General features: G+C 29.8%; 2 protein-coding genes across 3 annotated transcripts in view; one reads left to right on the top strand and one right to left on the bottom strand.

The window, feature by feature from the left end:
* Positions 1–16,290, top strand: part of LOC106094806 (synaptotagmin-5) — a 448,991-nt gene that overhangs the window by 123,719 nt on the left and 308,982 nt on the right. The gene's annotated exons all lie outside the window — the stretch shown is intronic.
* On the bottom strand, positions 13,710–16,251 carry LOC131994302 (MATH and LRR domain-containing protein PFE0570w-like). Of its 2 annotated transcripts, none has more exons than XM_059361034.1 (2): positions 15,530–16,251; positions 13,710–15,467 (listed from the first exon to the last, which is right to left on the bottom strand). In XM_059361034.1, the coding sequence occupies exon 2, from the start codon at positions 15,288–15,290 to the stop codon at positions 13,710–13,712; it is 1,581 nt and encodes a 526-aa protein (XP_059217017.1). In that variant the 5' UTR covers positions 15,291–15,467; positions 15,530–16,251. The 2 variants fall into 2 exon arrangements, with proteins under 2 accessions (XP_059217017.1, XP_059217018.1); XM_059361035.1 differs by having other exon boundaries at positions 13,710–15,456.

Here is a 16,290-nt window from a genome sequence, read left to right as displayed (position 1 = left end):
TTTATAAACGATTCATAGCTCGGTAATATACAATATTATGTCCCATATCAGAAATATGTTCCGATTTGGACCAAATACTTAAAAGGAGAAGTCATAAATCGAGAGATTGGTCCATATAGACCAATCTCTCGATTTATGACCATATTCAAATCTGGACCGATCTAGGCCAAATTGAAGAAGGACGTCGAAGAGCCTAACACAACTCACTGTCTCAAATTTCAGCGACATCGGACAATAAATGCGCTTTTTGGCTCAAAACCTTAACATCACATTGCCATCATTTTGTTTATTTTTGTATTCAATCGAATTTCCACTTTTGTCGGCCTATCTAATGTCACAGTTGCCCGTGGGTAAGCATCATAGGCTTATCCATGCCAAAAATATCAGAAAAAATTTGGAGCACTGGATGTTGCTTCACTTATAGTTGCGACAATAATCATTATCCATTTAAGAAATCAGTACAAAAACTTACGGCCTAGACCACAAAATTATTTTTTTTTTCTTTTTGTACCCTCCATCATTAACTTATTTCGTCATTCCGTTTTTAAAACATCGAAATTTTCATCTGAGACCTAACAAAGTATATATGTATATATTTGATCCTCTTGACATTCTAAGTCGATTTAGCCATGTCGGTCCGTCCATCTGTCAAAAGCACGCTAACTTTTGAAGGGATAAAGCTAGGCGCACGAAATTTTGCACAAATACTTCCTATTAAAGTAGGTCAATTGGGATTGTAAATGGGTCATTTTGGTCTATGTTTTGATATAGCTGCCATATAAACCGATCTTGGATCTTGACCTCTTGAGCCCCTAAACACCTCAACTCTTATCCGATTTGTCTCAAATGTTGTATAAGATATTTTGTTATGACTTCCAACATCTGTGCTAAATATGTTTCAAACCGGTTTAAAACTTGATATAGCTCCCATATAAACCGATCCCCTCTTTGACTCTTTGAGCCTCTAGAGGGCGCAATTTTTATGCGATTTGGCTAAACATTATTTTAACGACTTCTCCTATGACCTTCCACATACGTGTCAAATATGGTCTGAATGGGTCCTTAACCTGATATAGCTCCCATATGAACCGATTTCCCGATTTTATTTCTTGAGCCACTATAGGGCTGACATTTTGCACAGTTACTTTTACTCTAACAGCATAACCAAGCATGGTCCGAATCGGTTGATAACTTGAAATAGCTCCAATAGCTTTGCAATTTTTATTCATTATCCTTTGTTTGTCTATAAAGAAATATCGGGCAAAAAAATGACAAATGAGATCCATGCCCTCTACCATGGATATGTAAGATTCGGCCCGGCTGAACTTTCACGCTTTTAATTGTTGTCACTCGATTCGTTCGCCAAGTCATTGAAAACAGCTATTTTCCCTTTATAAAATCAGCTGTTTTCAATGACTCGGCGAACGAATCGAGTGACAAAACAAAAAAAAGTATGCTTATCGGCCGCTCTAACAGTGAAGCACAATATTGGTTATTCGCACTCTACAAAATAAATTTTTATCTATGGGGAAATCTGTGGGAAATTTAATAAATATTACAGCAATCAACCGCAACGAAATTCCTTTATAATTTTTTTTTTATTTTAAGAACCGATAGGTTGCCATAAATTGCCATATTAAACGATTCTTAGTGGTAAAGAACTAATTTGCCAGTCTTTATATTAGGTGTGGTGGCGACAGTTCTTAGTAATTAAACCGTGTAAAATTTTTAATCATGAAAGTATCGCCCAGCAGCACGTTGTTTGGATTTGTCTGGGGAAAGAAGGCTTCTTGTCGGTGAGCTAAATATGGCAGCCACCATGACGGTAAGGTATGGCGGCAGTGACCTATGTTTTGGGGTAAGGTGGGGGTGGGGCGATCCCCAATTACATGGACCTCATTTTTTTGTTATATTCGTAGTTTAGTCCCGAATACCTTTCATTTGAGTCCCATATTGATATTTACGTCCCATATGTTTGTTTGGGAGAGTTTTTGGTGATGGACGACTCCTCGCATACTTGATCTCAATATTTAATACCATATTCGTATTGTACTCACCAATACATTTCATTTGGTATCCATATTGACCCTATCGGTCCACTTTTTTTAAGTGGTGTTTTTGGGGTAATGGGGGAGGGTCTGCCCCCTTCCAATGCCGACAAACTAAAAAGCTTTTTCCTCCTTCCTGACCATTTTCGTAATCTACTCCCGAATACCTTTCATTCGAGTCCCATATTGTCATTATCGTCTAATAAACCTATTTTAGGGAATATTGGGGTCGTGGCGGCTCCCCATCTCTCGATTAAGGGTCTTGGGCCCATAAAAGACGCATTTATTGTCTGATTTCGCAGAAATTTGGTACAGCTAGTTGTGTTAGGCTCTTCGACATTCCTGTTCAATACAACCCAGATCGGTCCAGATTTGGATATAGCTGCCATGTATACCGATCTCCTTATTTAAGGTTTCAGACCTATAAAAGGGTCGACATTCGTACCGAGTATGGTCAAGAACGGGCTATATTTGGATATTGCCGCCATATGCATCGAACTCCCGATTTAAGTTTTTGATACAATAAATGCACGTTTATAACTCGATTTCACTGAAATTTGACACAGTATGCAGTGTTGGGCTCCTCGACATTCGTTTTCAGTATGGTTCAGATCCGTCTACATTTGGATATAGCTGGAGTATACATATAACGATCTCCCGATTTAAGTTCTTAGGCCCATAAAAGGTGAATAGTTGATGAATATGGTACAATGAGTTGTTTTAGATCCCTATATAGCCTTCTTGAATATGGTGGAGATCGGACTATATTTATTGGGTTGCCCAAAAAGTAATTGCGGATTTTTTAAAAGAAAGTAAATGCATTTTTAATAAAACTTAGAATGAACTTTAATCAAATATACTATTACACTTTTTTTCTAAAGCAAGCTAAAAGTAACAGCTGACAACTGACAGAAGAAAGAATGCAATTACAGATTCACAAGGTGTGACAAAATTTGTCAACGCCGACTATATGAAAAATCATAAATGATAGATTTTTCAATCTATTGTGATGAAAAATTTTTTAATATATATGTATATGCGAGGTGGTGGGTATCCAAAGTTAGGCCAGGCCGATCTTAATGCCTTATTACTTGTTTTATATGTAATAAATAAAATGTTCAAAAGTATTTTTTTTTATAATTTTGTATATGCTTTTTTACGATTTTTTTTCTCAAATATGTCAGAGTCACATCTTCAACGAACAGGCCAACGTTTAACTTGTGTCATCTCATTAGCAGGTCTATTAAAGTCAATAGAATCATCGTCATCATCATCATAGTCTATAACTTCAGTCTCAATAGTTTCAGTATAAACATTTTGATCATCTTCAATAGGATGACCTGCTAGAATCGAAGATGTAATAGCGAAATTATTTTCGGGCTTAGACTTGAAATAAAAAGGTTTATGAGAATTAAATGCGATTGGATCCTCATATATATCAGATATTATGTATGAAATAGTTTCAGTGTATTCATCATAATCATCTTTATCGGCGCAGTGAGGTTTTAAATTTACTTGTCCTCGAGTTTCTTTGTTCCTATACGTTGGCACAGCTTTTGAAAGTATGGCTAGGTAGACCAAAATAGCTACGACCGAATGCAATCCCATGTATAATTTTATTATTTTTAACTAATGTAGTGAACTAAGAGCACGAAGATTTCAATTGTTCTACTTATATGGAATTTCAAGGTGAAAACATGATTGGGAATATTGTATAACAGTTTGTAAGCAAAGGTTCAATATTGTAATTATTTACTCTAAGACAAGTTAAAATATATAAACAATTGTTATGTACATTTTTATATTCTAACAAAAATAGAATAAAAAATCCAACGATTGAAAACAACTTGTCATTAAAAATTTAGCAAATTTTTAATTTACCAATTATTTTTACAGAAAATGTCATTAAAAATTTATTTTGCTAGAAAGGAAAATGCAGTTCTATTAGAAATAAAATTTAATCAATATTTTACTTCTGTGCAAAATTGTTCAATTTTTTCTTAAGGAATTTTTTGGTGACATTTTATATCTACAGAAAATTTTGTCAAAATTGCATTTCTCCAATTTTTTTATAAGAAAATTGTGTTAAAAAATTTGTAAAATATTTTGTCTTCTTAAATGTTTGTCTCACTTACAACTACCAAATTCCCCAAAATGGTGAAAATGATGATCAACTAACATTTCCTTTTTTCAATTTAGCAAACGTTTCTAACCTTGAACCCTTGCTGAATATCAAGCCAAATGAACTTTTCATTAAGCAAATATTTCTTAGCAGATTCAGCAAAACAAAGTTTGCCAGTAGTATATATAAGAGGGTTTTGGAACTTTGAGTATCGAGAGTATGAGTCATCGATGACGTCATAACCCCACCCCACCCCAAACCCCACCCCACCCCAAACCGCAAACCCCACCCCACCCCATTGATGACGTCATAACCGCACCCCACCCCACCCCATTGATGACGTCATAACCCCACCCGACCGCAACCGCAGCCGATCGTAGCGCAGGTGGCGACCGCAGGGGGGTATGACCACATACGGGCCGCCGGTTGAAATGTGTGGACGGACATTAGGGTGCAGATCGCAGGGCGCAGATCGCAGGGCGCAGATCGCAGGGCGCAGTGGCAGATTTCGATGATGACTCATCGCCCAACTTCAACTAGTGTTGGAGGGTGGGTGATGTAGATTGCTGACCGCAGGCTATAGTTTGGTTTGAGTGTGAGAGTTTATGATTAATGTTGAATGTTGTGTGACCACCACACTGGAGTGTGATGAAATAATTGTGGTCAGTGTAGTTCTATTTTTTCCCAGGAAGAACAAGAGTAAAAAATTATATTTGTTTTCGTATAAAAAGGGCAAACGGTTTCATATTGTACTTATTATTTATTTTTTAATTTAGTTTATTTAAAAAGAAAAGCCCAAGGAAATTTAACCCCAACCAAAAATTTTTTTTTAATATATAATTTAGTTTAATTGAAAATCGAAAAAAAATCTTTTTAATTTATGTATATTTTTTTATTTAGTTGTTTATAAACTCTTATTATTTATTTTTTAATTTAGTTTATTTAAAAAGAAAAGCCCAAGGAAATTTAACACCAACCAAAAATTTTTTTAATATATAATTTAGTTTATTTTATTATTTGTCATATTTTATTGTAATGGTTATATTTTATTGTAACATATTTAATATTTCCAATTGTAAATAAAGGACATATATATTAGTTTATTTAAAAATAAAAGCTGTAAGGGACAAGCCCCAGGAAATTTTAGTTTATTTTTTATTTATTAATTTTCTGGCATAATTCGTCTAAATAACACCACGTCGTAGTCATCCAGTTGAATTTCAACATATACTGCAGGATTTCTTTCGTCTAAGTTATCAACATGATACAAGTATCCCACAATGAATATGGATCGAGCAGTAGGATCATGAAATTTTACGTTAAATGATAACCATAGCTCCGCCTCTTGGAGAAGTTTACCTTCTCTGGTTAAATCCGCTGAATTAATTAAATATTTATTAATCTTCGCAAGGATTAAATCATCCCAAATTTTTGAAAAAAATTTGGGGTGTGACCAAGCGTCCTCGACGCTTAGTGACAAACCATTTTCAAATAGTTCGAATGTCATGGTTTTTTCGCAAAAATTAACAAACAACATGATTTAATTTTGATTTTCACAACTTTTCTGATGAAGACTTGGAAAAATTCTTTGTATTTATATTAAAAAAATCTAAAACACACAAATTCATTTTCATATAGAATTTTTATAGTGGTTAATATTTATTTTTCATGAGCTAAATTTAATTCATAAAAATGTTTCAGTGGTTAACATATATTTATAAAAAATATATATTTCCACAAAACTCAGAATTTTTATAGTGGTTAATATTTATTTTTCATGAGCTAAATTTAATTCATAAAAATGTTTCAGTGGTTAACATATATTTATAAAAAATATATATTTCCACAAAACTCAAAAGTTTTTATGGTAGGGTGTTATAGTGGTTAATATATATTTATAAAAATATACTGTACCACATATGCCTGCAACAGTTTTTGTACTAGGGTGTTATGTAAACATGTTTTCAGTGGATAACATATAATACCTGCTATGCTTACTCATAATTTAAAATTTCAATCATTGTGGTGAAGAAAATAACAAAGCTCAAACTCAAAAGTGTTGCGATAATAAAAATTGAAAAGTTTTCTGTTCTAGGATGATTTAGTGATTGACTTATATTTATAAATATTTGCTATACCACACATATTACTAAACGCAATTGCGGTAAAGGAAATTAAAAAAATTCAAGTTGAAATTAATAATTGGTTTCAAGTTTTTATGGTAGGGTGTTATGGTGGTTAATATATATTTATAAAATATACTGTACCACATATGCCTGCAACAGTTTTTGTACTAGGGTGTTATGTAAACATGTTTTCAGTGGATAACATATAATACCTGCTATGCTTACTCATAATTTAAAATTTCAATCATTTATATTTATAAATATTTGCTATACCACACATATTACTAAACGCAATTGCGGTAAAGGAAATTAAAAAAATTCAAGTTGAAGTTAATAATTGGTTTCACGTTTATATAATTCCACAAATGCCTGGTATGCTTTCTCATAATTTTAAATTTAAATCATGGTGGTGAAGAAAATAACAAAGCTCAAACTCAAAAGTGCTGCTATAAAATAAATTGAAAAGTTTTCTGTACTAGGGTGGTATAGTGGTTAACGTATGCAAATGCAATGCAACAATGTAAATGTGCCCATGAACATTCCATTAAGGAAGAGGGGCGAACAGGGTGGTTAACTTATATTTATTAATATTTGCTATACCACACATATTACTAAACCCAATTGCGGTAAAGGAAATTAAAAAAATTCAAGTTGAAGTTAAGAATTGATTACACTTTTATTGCAAAGAATGCGATAGTATAAATTGTAGAGTTTTTGTAATAGGATGTAACGATTATATTTAATTATACAACTACAAATATTTATATTTTCTATCGAGTTCAGCTTGCAGTCCCATGTATGAATTCCATGTGTTGTTTGTATAAATGAAGTATATACATTTTTATATATCCTTAATTCTTCAATCATCTCTTCAAAAAATTGTTTATGTTCCTTATCAATGTAGGAGTTGTATTCTTTTAATAGATATTTTATATTCGTTGATAATATCATTTTCTTTGAGAAGTTACCCCAACAAAATGAAAAAAGGAACTAATGTATACTTACATTACATAGCCTTATATATCCTAAATAAAGAAAAAACGATATGTTTTTATTTTATTTGCTTTATTTTAAAAAAACATTAATAAATTGACTTAATAAAATAACATTTTTTTCAGCACATCTATAATTAGGGTGTTGTTTATGATAACTACAAATTTTCATATGCAAATTATTTTTATAAAGATTACATATGTTTGAACAGTTAGCATCATCTAAATTTATTATATTTATATCTTCTTCTATTAATTGCTTTATCCATTTTTGTTTTTCACATCCTTTCACAAATATTGTTAGATTTTCTTGTTTTTTTATAAATTTATTTAAATAATCGTTAAATTCTTTAAAAATTATGTTACCATCATTCCATCTCAACCCATGAAAATGTTTCGTAAGCCAGTTATTTGTAATCTTTTCCTTTAATGATAAGGAAGAAAATTTGCAAGGGGGGTATATAATAAACTTTTTAATTGTCTGATTATGTTCAAAAATACAAATTTCCTTCGCAATAAATTTATTATTTAAGAAAAAACCTTGAACATCTATAATTATGAAATTGTTTTTAGACATTTTTACTCATCGGTTGTTAAAATTACAATGATTGTTTTTAACTGTATTGTAAATATTTTTATAATTTTTAATTATTTTCGCAGCAGCTGCCTCTCCCTTTCTTTTATCCATATCATAGAATATACAATTACATGTATCTGGACCACATTGTGCGTTATCATTTGACCAAACACAGCAGTCATAGTGGTTACCAAATTTACTTTCTTTACATTTTAAACTATCCACAAATTCCAGATGAGATTTTATATTAATTAATTTATTTTTATCTTCTTCGGAAACGATATTGGTAAATGTTTTTAAAAAATTATATATTTCTTTAATCATATTGCTTTTTTTCTTATTCCGGTGAGAACTACTGTATACTCATGTGTAACGTTTGCAAATAATCATTAACATCAAGCGTCCTGATATTTATACCATTTTCTTCCCTTTCAAATAATGGGTTAAATTCATTCGTACTTTGATTATATTTGTAATTATACTCAAATTTATTAGCATTATACTCAAAACAATAAATGTTGAGTTTGCGGTATGTGTAGTTACTGTAATAGCTACATATGAGTCTAATTTCTACATTTTCATATTTTAAGTTGAAATGACGGTAGAATACTGTAGAACTTTGAATGATCCCACCAATATTAGTTTCCTTTTCTATTAAGTCTTTTCTAAATACTTCAATGGCTTCATCAATAGTAAAAATTTTAGGTCTATCCGTTTGACTATTTCTCGGTGTTGTTGTTGTTGTTAGTGACTCATCGATTGTTGCATTATTTAATAATTGAATTGATAAATATACTCTTGCTCCTGTATTATTTGATAGTTTTATTCGAAATTCTATACGTTTACTAGTGTCACCATCAAAAATAGCATTTTGATTGGTATTATATCTATCATATTGATGATTTTGATTACATCTATTGTAAGGTATTGGATAGTATTGTTGTTGTTGTTGTTGAATACTAGGATATATTCTATATATGATAATTAAAACAACAACGTATATTAATTTATTTAAATACATACTACTATTCAATTCAATGTATATAAGAGAACTAATTGCTGTTTTCTAACTTATTTCCATTTTATATGTTTGAGTATAGTTCTCAATATCAGTTATTACAATATTTTCTAAATGTTTTTTGAGATCTTGAACTCGAACTTTCTCAATTTCACCATTACTTAAAATTCGTTCTTGTTCAATTTCACGATATTCAAAACAACTTATTTTTAGTTGACGTAACATGTAGTTACTATCATAAGTACAACGGATTGGTATATTTAAATCTTCATATTGTAAATTAAAATGACGATAAAAAGGTTCTGCAGCATCCAGTATACCACCAATATCTGCTTCTTTTGTAATTAACCTTTTGCGAAATGCTTCTATAGCTTCATCGACAGTAAAATATTTTTCTTCACTTTCTATAGGAATTATTGTAGTGGTGCTAGTTGATAAGTCTGCATCATCTGTTTCATTTTTTATATAAAAATCATCTCTGTTTTCTAATATTTCACTTTCTTTCATCATAACAAATGAAATATTTACTTTAAGAATATCTTTGTTTGGTAGTGTTAAATTAAATTCAACGGTTTTTGAATTTAAGTCGATTGTAGGATCAGATGTAATGGATAACGCTGAATCAGTTGTGGAATCAAATACAACTGGCAATGATAACGAATTATGAATTGTTACATGAAGTATAACAAAACAAAGTAATACCCAATATAATTTCATTATGTTAATTTATTATTTTCTTATATCTACACTATTGGAGGTGTGTTGGAGAGATACTAATTAATGTAGTATAAATACCCAACCTTATATATTCTATAAATGTAAAGCAAACACGAAATAAAAATTCTCTTTCTCTTCTCGACATTAATTCTCCCTCTCCCTCTTTATATTTATAATAATTCTACCTCTCCCTCTCCCTCTTTATATTTAAACAATAATTCTACCTCTCCCTCTTTACATTTAAACAACTCACCTATATATTAATTTTACATTATTAATAAAAAAAATCATTTTGTTTGTGTTTGTTTTTGCTTTTTATTTATTTTATGATTTCTATAGATAAAAAATATAGTTACATTTACAATAATTTTCTTACTTCATTTGTTAGAGGTATATATTCAAACATTTTATCATGAATAATTAAACAGTATAGAGATGTGTTCGGTGATATATTTTTAGATGTTTCCAATTCAATTCGTATATCGATGGGGCCAGTTTTTACTGTTTCATTTTGATGTGTTACATCAAGAACAATAATCGGTGCTTCACCCTTGAATTTTTCGCGCGTTAATAGAGGTTGCGGTTCACGTGTATAATAGCTTTGTTGAAATTTTATATACATATCATAAAGTAGGGCGAAACGGTTCCTATCAAACTTGAGGTTAAGATCATCATATGGATATGTATCAGAATTCAAATGAACCTTAATGTTTGTTATATCACAGTGAATAAATTTTTTTTCACTACTTTTGAATCCTAAAAGAAGAAAACGTGGTCGCTCATTTTCATTTGCAAGCTTAACATTCCATAAAACTTTTGTATTCGATGGAACTGCAGGATAATAATACATATCCCATGTTCTAAATGATATATTTAGTGGTTGACGGTTATTAATTACTTTAAGCATTTGCAGCTTGTATACATCAGCAAGTTGAATATGTGGAACTTTCCATGTAATATTTAAAATTGATAGTTTACAGGTTTCACTGGAAATGATAGATTTCAATACATTCGTATCATCTTTTGATCGCAATAAAATTAATTCATGTTTAGCATTAACTATAATTTTATCAAAATCTTCAGCAAATCCAAGAAGCATTTTCAGTGGAACACAAAAATTAAAATATCCACTCACAAGAGTAAGATCATCTGTATTAAATGGAGCCCATCCTGCGTTGACTAGATTTCGACTTTCGCTTTCATTTAATGATACATAATTTTTTATTTCTGTTGCTATACCCAAATGACGTGTACGATCAATTTCTATACCATTAAGTTCATATCTTATCTCATCAAATAAGTGTGCTATGCAATTGTTTAATAACTTTATCGATGCTGATACTGTAGAGTCCGCTTTTGTTGCAAAACCTTCAATGTATAAAAAACTCTCACCAGGAACGACATACAGGTCTTGGTTTTGAATGGAAATCCTAATTTCATCATTATTTTGAAATGATTGTAAATATGATATATAGCTGTGATACTCCTTTCTTATTATAGCATTATCAAATTGTGGTTTTTGTAAAACATTAATAATGTTACTCATTTTTAAACTCAACCCTTTATTATTTTAGTGTGAAACCCAAACTTTCCAGGAACTCTTGGTTAGTTTTACTTAAAATATTTCTCTTTTTCCTTTTTAATCCTTTATGTTTCCTGTTGTGGTGATGTGATATTTTAGTTGTGTATCCCTTCAAAGTTGATGGTTGAGTGATTGTTATATCCGCAAATACCTCCTTTTTGTTAAATATTATCATTCTTTAGATGGTTTCAAGTGTAATCTAATTGAAATTTTTTCCCCACGAAAGTTTATCAATTTTCCAGATTGATCAACAACTTTCAAAACAATGGTATTTATTGTGTTTGTATTAACAGGTAGATATATAACGTTAGTAGGATTTTCCGTGATTTTATATCCTGGGCTAACGACGAGTGAAAACTGATGAAGAGTGTGCGCTGACTTGTTGTTTATATAGGATCCTGTTACAATATTACACTCAATAACTATAGTGTTTACTTTTGTAATTTCTATCACTTTATCAGAATAGTGATCAACATTCGATTCAAGTACTCTTTTACTAAAACCTAATAATGAACCAATAGTGTTTTCTTTATCAAAATAAATTGGATCAAGCGTACTCTTCAGATATGTTTGAAGTGTATTGTAATTTGCTTTCATAATAAGATTTCCATTTTTTTTATTAAGCTTGCGATATTCATCCGTTATTAACTCAGATATATTCGAAAATTCATATGATCCAAGAGGAATAGTTATTTCATGTCCACCTATATGAAATTTATTGTTCTCTTCATCAACATTTGGTATTGAGTGATATGTATCAAAACTTATTAAACCGCAAACATAGCTTTGTTTCAAAATTATTGGTGGAAAGTAGTTGGCGACAAGTACTGATTTTTCATCATTTAAGGTTAATGTTATCGACATCTCTACGGTTGACGTTAGAATAAATGATTTATGTAATTGATTATTCTTTTATTGTGAAATATTATTAGCATTTATCCAAGAGTTATGCTCTGAAGAAAATCCTAACCATTTTACATAAAGTCTATTTCCTCTCCTTCTAATCACTTTTTCCACTAAATATGTGTGTGGAAATTTGGTTTTTGATAGCTCATATTCATAGAAACCACCTTCTATATCCCTTCCTTGATAGTCCTTAAGTATATATGTATTAGGATTTGTATTTTTAATAGATTTAACTGTAAATATTTCGGTAGTCCAATTTGGTGTATATCCTTTTTCAAAATGTTGTTTATATTTACTTATTCGCACATTATCATTGATTTTAAACTTTGGTCTTTTAAATACCTTGAGGTTGTTGTAGACTGAATCTAAAAGTGATTTCTCATTTAAGGAATTCACATCATTCGGCGACATTTTTATAGTTCGATGAAATGTGTTATTATATATATTAACTAGGTTTTTATATATATCAATCCATTTATAATTTCCACGAAAACTAAACTCTTTCCACATTTTTCCTTTCAGTGTTCTATTAAATCGTTCTATGATTGATGCTTTTAGAGTGCTGTATGTTGAATAATGATTTATATGATTTGTTTGCATAAGTTGAGAAAAATTGTTATTAAAAAACTCCTTTCCATCATCAGTTTGTAAATTTTTGGGTTTTCGACTACTTTGATTGAAAACTTTCTGCATAGCCTTTACTACACTTTGAGCTGTTTTATTTTTTATTGCTTCAACCCAAGCTTTTTTCGAGAATGTATCTATAACGGTTAAAAGATATCGATATCCGCTGTTAAAGTTCACATAACTACCCATTTCAACAAGATCCGCTTGCCACAAATCATCGATACCCTTCATAACCACTCGTCTCCTTCCAAAATTTTTTCGTGCTTGCTTGTGTAGTTCATTAACAATTTCTCTCTTATCCTGGTTAAGCTCCATATTGATGTTGTCGATTGAAGTAAAAATTGTTTTGTTTTGATGTTATATACCCTCTACTATATCTTATTTTTGATTTTAAATATTTAATTAAAATATTTATTTTTTCTAGTATATCCAATACTTTGAAAAAGAAAATCTTCGATGGAATCAAATCGGATATTTATTATTTTTAAAGTATCTTCAATAATTTTTTTCGTATCTTCAATATTATGATTTTTCAAAATATTCAAATTGGTACTCAAGTTGTTGTTAAATTGATCAATCACACTTTTTAGTTTAGTTAAATCACTGTTTATAGCTTCAATATGTTTTTTATTTTCTAGAACAATTTTTTCCACTTCAACCCATTTGAAAATATATTCTTTCATTTTTTCTATATGTATGTCTTCTTTTAGTTTGTTCTGTAATTCTTCGAATCTTCTAAGTATTTCATCTTGCTGATTTTTGATTTTATTTTCGATTTTATCTATTTTTTTTTTCAAAAATATTTTTGTTACAGCATCATCAGGATCAGAGGGAGCACTTAAATTAGTTATTTTCTTCCCATGAAAGTTTAAAGCATTGTTGTGAATAGTAATTCCAAGTGATCTACCTAAACTCAATTTTAGCATTGCATTGTTGACTTGGTTTTTACTTCCGCTCTCTCCAAATTTATTGATTGTATACATTTTTGATTTTTTTATTTAATAATATGTGCTTCTCGCAATTCTTCAACAATTGAAATAATTTCGTTTTTGTGATTGTTGTGACCAACACCTTCAGATGAAAGGAGCAATCTTAATCTGTCAACCAATTCGTTAGGGTCATCCCAATATATATAATTTGGTTTGTGATTGTCTAATGATTTCAAACTCAATCCATTACCTTTGGATATCCTATTTGAATTCACATCAAATAACCGTTTTATTATAAATTGATATTTATAAGCTTGAGTTCCCTTAATTTGTTCTCCTGGTAAATAATTTCTTTTATGAGCATTTGTTTTCATCAAAATATCCTTATATTGATTTAAATCCTTCTTTGTATAATGTTGAGGTTTAATGTGAAACATGAGTTGAAATAGTCCGGGAGACATTTTCCAAATAGATTCCCCAATTTGAATAGAGTTACATCCATTAAATTTTAATTGATTTTTTCCAAAATACATATTTCCATTTGTATCTATATGAAATCCATAAACTTTATCTAATTGTCTATTATCGATAAGTGTTTGTAGAACGTTGGGTAATGAAGATGCTACATTTATGTCTGATAGATTATCACTACTCAATTTTATTCGCTTTCTATCAATATTTAATTGCGTAACAGCTTTTCGTTTATTCAATTTTGATGAGATATCATTATTCAATTTTATACGTTTTCTATCAAGATTTAATTGTGAAACACCTTTCCGTTTATTCAAGTTTAATTGGTTGTTATTAATCAATTTTAAACGTTTTCTATCAGTATTTAATTGTGAGGGTCTTTTTCGTTTATTTATATTTATGATTTTGTTGTTAGTTAATTTTATACGTTTTTTATTAGTATTTAACTGAAATTCACATTTTCGTTTTGAAAATAGATGTGATTTTTTCATCCGCTTATTATCGTTATCGTCAAATAAACTGAGATTGTTATCATTAGATCGTTTTAATTTTTCTCTAAGCTCATTCCGATTCACTCCACATTTTTCTAGTGTATAATCTTTTCTCTTTAAATCAACTGGAATATTATAATTTTTTCTTATCCTTTTATTAGTGTTATTTTCATCTGATGAAAATTTTCGTTTTTGTGAAAATTTCTCTATATCCATCTGTTCTATTTCTGAATTATCTTCTTTATGTGTAGAATTTACTATATTCGGAAATATTGTTGATGAATGTTGATTATTATATCTTTCATTATCATTACTTGAGGTAATATCTCTCATTTGAAGTCCATTGCTAGACATATAGTCATCATCATCATTATAAATGTCTGATATAAAGCTATCATCATCATCATCATCATCCTTATTGTTTTTATCAAGTTTTCCATCGTCTTCATATTGTTTATTATAATCATAAATATTTTTATCATTATATTTATTAGAATACTGATTACTTTCTTTTTTGTTCTCATCTAGTTTTCCTATAATATCCTTCAAAGGTTTGGTTATTGGTTGAAATGTATCTTCTAATAGATTATCCCTATCTATTTGATTAAGTTTAATGTTTTTTAACTTTTCTTTCAATACTGCTCGTGTTTTTACAATTTCCTTCAACAAATTGTGTCTCTTCATGATTGGATAATTTATTTTTTATTTTTTTTTGGTTATGTATCCATCTGCTTCCGATCTGCTTTACATCTGCTACCGATCTGCTTTATATCAGCTACCGATCTGCTTTATATCTGCTACCGATCTGCTTTCTTTCTGTCACCAATCTGCTCTCTATTCTGTTTATAATCTACATTATATCTGTTATCAATCTGATTTATATTATAACTGAATAAAACAATTGAATCCTTTGCGATATCGACCTTTATCAATGGGATCATCCTTGCTCACAATAAGAAATCCATATTTATCTTTCCAACATTCACTACAAAGCTTTAAAAAATCTTTAAATGTCATGTCACCCAAGACATGATCATTATATATATGTTTAATATTCATTTCATCTTGCTTAAATATGATAATCATGTTTGCATTATCACGTATTAAGTGTTTAGGAATCCTTGTATATGTTTGACATAAATAAAAACAATCAATGTGTTTATGTCTTCCCATACAAAAATAATCCCTTATAGTATTTTGTTTATCGCAAATTACATCATCAAATACCATTATAGAATGCATATTTGCTTTGGCTGGACTTATAACTTTTTCATTTTCAGAGAATGTGAATAGGTTTATTCCTTTGATTGGAGTAATCAATTTTTTTAAATATTGATATTTTGGTTGATATAAAGATTTAGAATATATATATATATTCCTGAATTTGAGGCCATTAGGGCTTTCTATGAGACTAATCATAACATTTGTTTTACCACAATTTGATGGGCCTACTATAAGGGCACGTATAGAATTTGGTAATAAAGTACTATGTACAATCCTTTTTTTCTGTGAACAGACATTATCAATGTTTTTCACAGCAATCTGTTTAGTTTGTTCTATTAAACGCATATTGCTAACTAAACTTTTTCAATATAAATTTAAGTATATATATACAAAAACTCTTATTTTCATTTAAATCGTGTACCCTATCACTACATAATCAAAAAAAATTATGGTTATTAAT

The sequence above is a fragment of the Stomoxys calcitrans genome, chromosome 1 (genome assembly GCF_963082655.1).
Source record: "Stomoxys calcitrans chromosome 1, idStoCalc2.1, whole genome shotgun sequence".
In the NCBI taxonomy this organism is placed as follows: domain Eukaryota; kingdom Metazoa; phylum Arthropoda; class Insecta; order Diptera; family Muscidae; genus Stomoxys; species Stomoxys calcitrans.
Note: the sequence above shows the minus strand (reverse complement) of the source record. Positions and strands in the feature narration are given on the sequence as shown.